This window comes from Ammodytes marinus (assembly GCF_949987685.1).
Source record: "Ammodytes marinus genome assembly, chromosome: 7".
Classification (NCBI taxonomy): domain Eukaryota; kingdom Metazoa; phylum Chordata; class Actinopteri; order Uranoscopiformes; family Ammodytidae; genus Ammodytes; species Ammodytes marinus.
This window is the reverse complement of record NC_137211.1, coordinates 8,981,735-8,990,919: the sequence shown is the minus strand read 5'-3', so window position 1 is coordinate 8,990,919 and position 9,185 is coordinate 8,981,735. Positions and strand designations below refer to the sequence as shown.

Here is a 9,185-nt window from a genome sequence, read left to right as displayed (position 1 = left end):
AAATTAAAAAAAGCAAAAGTCTACTAGTTTAGATTAATCTATATTAAACGGTTGACCTTTTTAAATATTAATATCTTCTTTGTTCCTTTTCTTTTAACTTATAGGCATTAAGGTAAAATGAGCAGAGTACAAAGGCCAATACCAAGTGAATAATTCTCTGGGATTGTTTTTGAATAATCAAGTGACGCTTTAAACACTACATGTTAGGCTTGCAACTGAAAAATAAAAATACATCAAAACTTGGTCTAACTACACAGAAACTATTACCAAACTGCGAAAAAACCTCCTCCCATTCGCCTTGGCACAATAACCCAAATGGAAGCCTTTATGAAGCACACTGATGGAAGCAGAGTGCGCTTTATGATGCACAGCCGTGCACACTACTACATTTCCAGCTAATCAGAGGCGCGCAGTTGCAGAAAGGAGAGCGGTTGCCAAGGCAGCCACCAATCTCCCCTCCCCCTTCTCCCTTCGTTCCTCTTTCCCGTTTATTATCGGCAGAGGTCGCATGGCAGAGGGAAGTCCAACCACTTCTGTACTGGAACCAATGCAAGAATATGCACCTCCATAACAAAGCCTGTATGGAGTCCTGAGAGCAGTGGGGAAAGAAACAGAGGCTGCATATTCACGGGCTGCGGTTTAGCCTAAAAAAAAGAAGACAATATATATTTTTTAAAGGCGGAATTTAAGTTGGAGGTTTTCATTTTTTTAATTGTTCGAAAACAACGGGATAGTTTTGCCAACACGTGTGTATCACTGAAATTTGTACTCTCCGTTTTGAGTGAGTGAGTGTTGGGTCCTGGTGCGGGGCTCTGAAGAGGACTGTCTGTGCGCATCACCAGAGTTGGTGCCGAAGTTCGGCCGCGAACGGATGTGAGGGAAGAGTTTACCGAGTAAAACTCCCCGACTTCTTTTTCTTTCATCTTCTTTTTTTCTTCTCTCCTGCTTTTGGCGTTGTGCTTGCTGAGACAATAGAGAGTCAGAAAAGACGCTGAAAGTGATTTCATGCCTTCAGTCTCGCACATCCTGAGATGGACGTGAGATTTTATCCTGCGCCCCCGGCTAATGTGGGTTCATGCTCCCTACCTACTGATCCAAGTTGCCTGAGCTCGTTGGACTATTACCACTCGAACAAGGTAAAGAACCAACCGTGTGTCCCCGTGCGCTGAAATACCAAATGCCTCACCTGTCTCCCTCTTTCTCTCTTTATATGAGCCGACACAGACTGCAACATTAAATGCAACTCCAAAACGCATGCTTTGGACGCGTATTGTCCACGGGCGCTCTCTTGCTCCTAACACACTAGCCACACTCTCCTTAAAAAAATAAATGTCAAGTGTCAGCAAAGTAAAGTGACCCGAGTTTGAATGGGCTGGTTTTAATTTAGTCTCTGGAACAGGACACACAATTTGTAGTTACTGCTAAACTTTAGACTAAAACCTGCAATCACGCTATTATACTATTGAAATAAACTGTGTAATGCAACTCCCCACCCCCTGACTTCTAGCCAACGTGTCTATTATATGTTATTTTCCCGGTGAGCTTGTGCAGTTGTGTTTTGCACAAAGCTGGCATTAAGTGTCCCACCCGATGTGGAATACCAGCCGGGGCTGTATAGAATCCATACTGCCCCACTCACTCTGTCTGCTCTCTGCTCCAACATTATCTTGCCTCCCTATGATTTCTTATAGCTTACATGGTTTTCCACTGGGAGTTCAACGATTAAATGGATGTGTGCCAGTAATGTACTGTTAATTACTGTGTAAGGGGAGAACCACAGAGTCTGGCTGGTACAAGTAGCACTCTTTTTCTCTCTCTCGCTCTCTCTATCTCTCTCTCGCAGCTTTGACACTCCGCGGCTTTTGGCTTGTGTGACCTGCGCTGACTCCATTGCAAGTGCGCAGGTGGCATTTAAAACAACATTATGAATATTTTGTAGTTTGACATTTTCCAACAGAGGGGGGGAAAATAATCATAATCTTACTGCGGAAAACAACCCAAAGTAATCCTGTTAAAGAAAAGAAGGATGGATGGATGGATGGATGGATGGGAAAAAAAGAGATAGAAAACAGCCAAAGTAAGATAAACTCACTGAAAAAAGTACTAACAAGTACCAGAAACACAATGCATGTCCTTTATAAACAATATTTAAGTGTGTCAAAGCACTATTTGAAACCTTTTAAATTAACAGTCCCGTACTATCTCAGCCATCCACTATCACAAAATAAGACTTTGTAATTGTCACTTACCGTGGTTGGAATAATAAAAATCAAAAGGCTCTGGGTGCTGTAACCTGCTGCTGTGGATGATGTCTCACGAGATTAAGATGCTTTTGGAATTCTTTGGCTCGCTCTTTGAGTTAAAGATGTCTTTCAGGTATGACACTGAGGGGGAAAGATACAAATAACACAGCTGGGGATGTTTGTTTTCCACTGTGTGGGCAATGGAAAATCTAAGTGAACGGAACATTCCAGTTAATCAACTGAAAACACACAAACATGCAGTCTTAAAAAAAAGAAAGAAAAAGGTGCGACAAGAATCTTTGCTCAGTTTTGGCAAAACAACTCTCCTTCAGTGAGAAAAGCAGAAGAAAAAGCAATCAGGACATGGTTTTATTGAGTGACCCCCTCCATTCGTTCAGGGAGGAAATAGGGTCCATATAAAACATTTACTGATAAGGCCGCTTTGCACCTGTGACACACACACAAATGGGCTCATATAACTGTCTCCTCCGCAAAGGCGATCTTTTTTTTTTGTAGGTCAAACGAATTAAGATCATCCTCCATGCGGATAATCCAGAGAATATGCTGATATCCACACACTGCATGAATCCTGGAAAACAAAAAAGCCACCAGATATGAGATGATACAAAGTGCTTTGCTTCCACAGGGGGGAAAAGTGACACCAACTAACTGTCACTGCTGCAAAAGTGTGTCGCCCCCCTCCCCCCACCCTCAAAATTACAAGTGTTCATTTGAATTATTGAAATCCCCTCCACTTCCTCTGCTTGAGGGAGTTTGGGGTGGGAGTGGGTGCGTGGGGGAGCAGGGGGGTGTTCTTTCCACAAAGGAAGGTATAATTCGCCATCATCACATGTGTAACACTAACTACTTTCCCACAATGCAAATGAGGCCGGCAGCAGCAGCGAGGGATCATTCGGTGTCCTGTTAACACACAGTGCACCAGGTCAAGTTCCTCTCCTCAAACGCTTGTCAAAACCCGCCGTGGCATTAAAGAGACGTCTGATTTGTTATGTAGGTACTGTATCTACGGATCAGATGTGCCTGCTGCTAATCACCTCTGACAGGCTCTGGTTCGGCCAATTTCAACTTCTGCCCAGGTCTCTTTCTGAGAGGCAAAAGGCTAATTATAGCACTAAGGTCAATTGTTTTTATGGACTTGCTTTGCACATTCATTTTCATATTGGTGGATTTGTTGGCTTGAACTCGAGAATAATCTTCAGGGTTAATATAATTGGAAGAGAGTCAAAACAATTTGAATACACAGAAAGCTTGTGGTAAAATGGTTGCAATTTGGCAACCGATTTGAGATTTAGCACCATTACTCCAGGAGCCCTGTTTGGAAAAAGAGAAAGAAGCAATTTACAGCCTGAGAAAACATCACTCCTTTTTTTGCACTGTGAAATTTACAGTGTTAATCGGAGTCACACGCAGGCTTAATTGGATAAAATGAGCATGTGGCTGGTGTTTTAGCTTTATAGTGTGTTTGTTTGCAAGCTTGTCTTGCGTGCTGCCGACTCAATCTGGATGCTGTGTGTGGACACCAGTCTTGTTTAAGTAATTAGCAAGTTTATGTGACTTCCAGCTTTCAGGTTCTCAGACTTTCTCTCCCACACACACACACACACACACACACACACACACACACACACACACACACACACACACACACACACACACACACACACACACACACACACACACACACACACACAGGGTGCTTCCGTGCTTCTGTGTGAATAATTTCCGCTCTTTTGGCGGCGTTGTTCCACGATCAACAAAAATGTCTCGCAAGGTGGAAATGTGAACCTCTTTCCCAGATTTGGTAGCCAAGATTTTGTCAGCAACTGGTCACTAAATAACATGAAGCGGTCAGCAGGGGCAACTCGGTTTGTGCTAAGACATAGACTGAAAGTTCAGTACTGTAAATCAGAAGTGAAGAATGCAAAGAAAAATACTCACAGAGCAAGAAGAGGAGGTATTGCAAGTGCAGAATGAGATGATTCAGAGAGATCCATAAATAACCCTGAAGATGTCTTCAATACTTTCAATACTCACTTCATTTCACTGTGAGTGTGATCGTCTCTTATTGCTGTGCGTCTCTCCCACAGCCAAACCCAGAAATGACACAGAACAATACCATTATAGCAACTGATGGCAAAACAAAACTGTGCCATGTTTAAGAGCTGTCTGCTCATGTACGTGCTGCGTGTTACCCATATTACTCATATGTACTGTGCATACTGTACTTGTTTTCACTGTATGCGTTGCAGAAAGTATTGAAAGCGTAAAGGTACGACATGTGCAACTGTAATTGCTCTGTGGCAAAGGCGCATTTAGTTTTCTCTATGAAATGGGAACACAGTGTCTGCTCCTTTATTTGAATACCTTAATCAAACAGTGCCGACTGCTGCTGCTGAGGTGGGTTGCTGCCTCCAGTAAAGCAATAGCATATAGAGCACAGAGAGAGAGAGAGAGAGAGAGAGAGAGAGAGAGAGAGAGAGAGAGAGAGCCCCGACCCTGTGTTTATGCATCCAGGCCCCACCCAGCTCATATATCCTCTCAACAACTGATATCTGCTTAGATAGAGCATGACAGAAGAGCTGGCTTTGTTAGTTGGTGGTCTCCTCTGCCTCAGATAAGCTGGGGAATGATGCGTTCCATTTGAATGCCTTATCTGACTTTTATTTTTTTATTTCAGCACTGCCTTGTGTATGCTGTGCAAAGGTTTGATTATTTTGCATTAACATATAGGTTCAGTTTCCATCAACTGATCATCCTGAAAGCGAAACGAGACCTCGACTCAACACAGTCATATTAATTGTTAGCTTTAGCTAAATGTACAAGGGTTATTTTTAATACCTTGAGTACTTAAACATGGCTGACAAATGAAGTAGTCCCTGTACTGTAGGTCCATGTGGAGTGGTGTTGTTGCTATTAGCTAATGACAAACTCTGTGGTATGTGACAGAGGGGCAGAAAGGGAGAATCAAAGGATGAGTGAGAGTCAAATGGGCTGCAGTAATCAGTGGCCCAGTATGGGGACAGTGTGTGTGTGTGTGTGTGTGAGTGCGTGCGTGTGTGTGTGTGTGTGTGTGTGTGTCTCTGTGTGTGTGTGTGTGTGCCTGCGCATGCTAACTCGGGGCCATTCAAGCGTTTTGCTGACTACGGAATCACAATCACAATTGCTTTCATAGCCCTGTGCAGAGGAAGGCCATGCATACCACAGTAAGGGCCGGTGACACACAGCTAGCAGGGGCAAAAACAGCCACTAAATCATATTCTCCCTACACACGGAGGAGATTTTTTTAATAGGGATTCCATAACCATTCGAATTTGTTTCAATAAAACTGAAATTGCCTTTGACATTCACAGAAACCTGCATATAGCACAGACATTTCTTGTCTTATATGTAGATTTTTTTTTAACTCAGCTTTGTGAATAGTCCCTAGCAACTACAAGATGTCTACATCTGTTTTTTTTTTCTAGTGACTTTTTTGGGGTGTGGGGTTTTTTAATATTAGTTCTGCTAGATATTGAGAGATATAAATATTGATGAAAGGAAATTAAACATGTTATGTTATAATACCACATCTGGTATCATGCATAGCATATTCACCATTTAAATGCCTTGTCTCTCTTGGTTTGGCCTTTAAATGCAGCGTTTGTGTATGATGTAGGTTTTGAGAAGGCAGTGTGTGTGTGTGTGTGTGTGTGTGTGTGTGTGTGTGTGTGTGTGTGTGTGTGTGTGTGTATGTGTTATAGTGGTGCGGGTAGGGGGGCGGGGGGGTACCCATGTGCTAATTATTGGCCTTGGCAGTGCTTAGCTACTAGCTCGTTGGTGGGTACCAGTGCGTCCCCCTCAGCGTCTGTTAGCGTAATTAAGACCAGCCGCCCCACTGTAGTGTGCTTACATTAGTCAGCCCGGGTCTTCCCATGGGGCAGTGCCATGGCATTCTCAGACTCACAGCAGAATAAGAAGAAAGGAAGAAAAAAGGAAGAGAGCCAGCACCTGCTGCAGTGTGGGCCCCTGGGTCTTTGGTTAAATTTTGATAATGTTTATTAATGGCTGCAAAGGAACAACGTGTACAGCAATGTGGTGAAATTGATGTGAAAATCATCCAGCACATCAGTCAAATGATCTATCTATCTATCTATCTATCTATCTATCTATCTATCTATCTATCTATCTATCTATCTATCTATCTATCTATCTATCTATCTATCTATCTATCTATCTATCTATCTATCTATCTATCTATCTATCTATCTATCTATCTATCTATCTATCTATCTATCCATCTATCTATCTATCTATCTATCTATCTATCTATCTATCTATCTATCTATCTATCTGTCTGTCTGTCTGTCTGTCTGTCTGTCTGTCTGTCTGTCTGTCTATCCATCCATCCATCCATCCATCCATCCCTCCCTCCCTCCCAAAGTTACTACTATTTTATTCTGTTAAGCAATAGAAGACAAAAGGAAACCCCCAGAGGTAAAGCTACAATATGCCAAAGATATTGTACATCAAGCCAACCTAGTGTTCCTCTGCTGAAGGTAAACAAATGCAGACAAATAGGCTAAGAGCCACTCTTTCCATAGGGGATGTATTTATACATCTGTGTACACATGGTTGCATGTACATACTGTTGGTGTCAAAGTCAATGAACTGAAATTTTCAATTTCAATGTATCTGTGAACATACTATGCACTGCATATATGCACGTACTGTACGTATGTGCCGTATGTATGTAGTGTATGTATGTATGCATGGAAGAGGCTGGAAGCTGGACAAACATTCCCAGTTGTCTCAGCTTCCTGAGGTATGTCCTGTGCAAACACCATGGGCCATGGTATAAGCTCCTTGCCAGGGATTTAAGGCTCTCTCTCTCCCTTGTTTTCCCTGAATATCCTTTACAAATATTATCGGCCCGGTGTCAGCGCCATGTTTGCACTGCGGCCAGAAGGGACAGTAGCCATATGAAAGTTCAATTAATGGTTCAAGCCCAGACCAAAAATGAAATACAGTATAAGGTGGAATGATTTGAAAGCTCCCTGAGTAAAAAGTTTGAACATATGTATTGTAAATATGTATGTATTTTTCAACAGTCTGGGCCGCACCTGCTTGAATCAGACTCATGATTTTGGGAGATGAATTAGCGATCCCAATAGTTTTTCAGGTTGCTTTTCACTTGCAGATCATTGACTTCTAACCTGAGCACACTGGTGTCTTTCATTGATTTAGACTGCGAAAGGTTTCCACTTGAGGAAGACATGGGTTGATAAATCCATATGATCCTAAATTTGCCTTCTTCCATGTTTCCCCAGCTATGACTGTCTCGCCGTGTCCCTTGTCTGTCAGGAGCATGTGTTTATTATGTGTGACATATTTAGCAGGCAGATATAATTGCCTGTGCAAGACCGTAATCGACTGGGTCCAATTTAGTCGGCAGAGACTGTGGGAGCCCACAGAGCCACCGAGGTAATCAAACTGTGGCTCATTCTTCCTCTTTGAGAGCTAATGATGAGCTCCATGATGCTTTACAATGGGGCAGGGCGAGTGTGACAGAAGTACTGGGGCAATACCATGCTTTCAGTTTCAGACATGGGAATCGCCTAAAACGGGGAGAATTGTAAAAGTTGCTCCAGAGAGTTATGGATAGACAAAAAAGAACAGAGATAGATGTCGTGAAAGAAAAGGGGGGTGGTAGAGAGGTTAGAGGAGACTTGTGGGTTGAGAGAAGGGAGGGAAAGCTAGAGAAAGAGGCCCTGTCTTTGTGTTGTCGACCTATTTAGTCTCAAGCTGGCCATGAGCCATGTTGATGAGTGATGTCGCGAAGAAAAACAAACAGAGGAAAGAAAAGTAGGATTTTGGGAAATTATGATGTACAGTCAATGGTGTTGTGCTGTCGAGAACGCTGTCTTTCTCTTAACTAGGCTTTAACAACTTCATAGCAGCTCTATAGGGTTGTTAACACACAGGAAAGGGAAACTTGAGCAGATCTTTTTATAGAATTGTTAATAACACAGTAGACAGTAGTGAAAAAAAAACATAGCCTAAAGCAGCACTTACTGGCACAACCCACGTGAACCAAGGCAAGCAAATGTGCATGTGTTTGCATATGCTTGCTTCTGTGTTGGTTGCTGGCACATTAACAGTGATGGAAGTATTCAGATCTCTTACGCGAGTAAACTTAGCAGTGCACCATGTTGTAGAAGTAAAGTAGGTTAAATGTACTTCACTTATCAAAAGAAAATTATCAACAGAAAAAGTATGATCATTCAGGAGCATAACCCTTGTCAGTGTTATATTGCCATATATTATACAGTGGTGCAATGTTACTTGCGCTTTATTGAGTATTTTTATATTATGCTGCGATATACTCCAGGGAGGGAAATAATGTTCCTTATTACTCTACTTTATTTATCTGGCAACTGAATCCATGTCCATTTATTATTTCATTAATGTTTAGATTATGTGGCAACAGGTCCAGTTAGACCAGTAACTTCAGCAATGGCACTTGTCATAAGCAGGAAGAAATGTTTGTGGCAGCAGGGCAGGGAAGGCGAGTGAAACTTAGAGATGGTCATGTTTTATTAAGCTTGATAATGCAGCCTAATCTGTGGCTCGGGTTACACAGTGCTTTGTGGGTAATTAGAGATCATGTCGTATGCCTGGCCCGCTGAAAAATTGCACTCCGCCCTAATCCCCTTCCTATCTGTCTCTCGCCCGCCACCTCCCTTCTTTTCTCCCTCACTCACAAAAAATCCTACATGCTTCCAAATGAGCTGGCTCCCTGTCAGGAAAATGCACAAATAAACAAACATGTCAGCCATGTTTCAGGTAGCTAGTCGTCAGAAATCCTTGTTGTAAGATACTTGGAAATGTGCTTATGTGCTCAGAATTCAATAAGAGGAAGTCGACAGTGGAGCACTTTGTGGT

General features: G+C 42.4%; 1 protein-coding gene across 3 annotated transcripts in view; it reads left to right on the top strand.

Annotated features, from left to right (window-relative positions):
• The first annotated feature begins 611 nt into the window (after window positions 1–611).
• LOC307253387 (TOX high mobility group box family member 2-like) overlaps window positions 612–9,185 on the top strand; it is a 72,193-nt gene continuing 63,619 nt past the window's right edge. For all 3 annotated transcript variants that reach the window (XM_080031412.1, XM_080031411.1, XM_080031410.1), the window contains exon 1: window positions 612–1,136. In XM_080031412.1, the coding sequence (XP_079887538.1) occupies window positions 1,032–1,136 (105 nt within the window). In that variant the 5' untranslated portion in view covers window positions 612–1,031. The remainder of the gene's footprint in view (window positions 1,137–9,185) is intronic.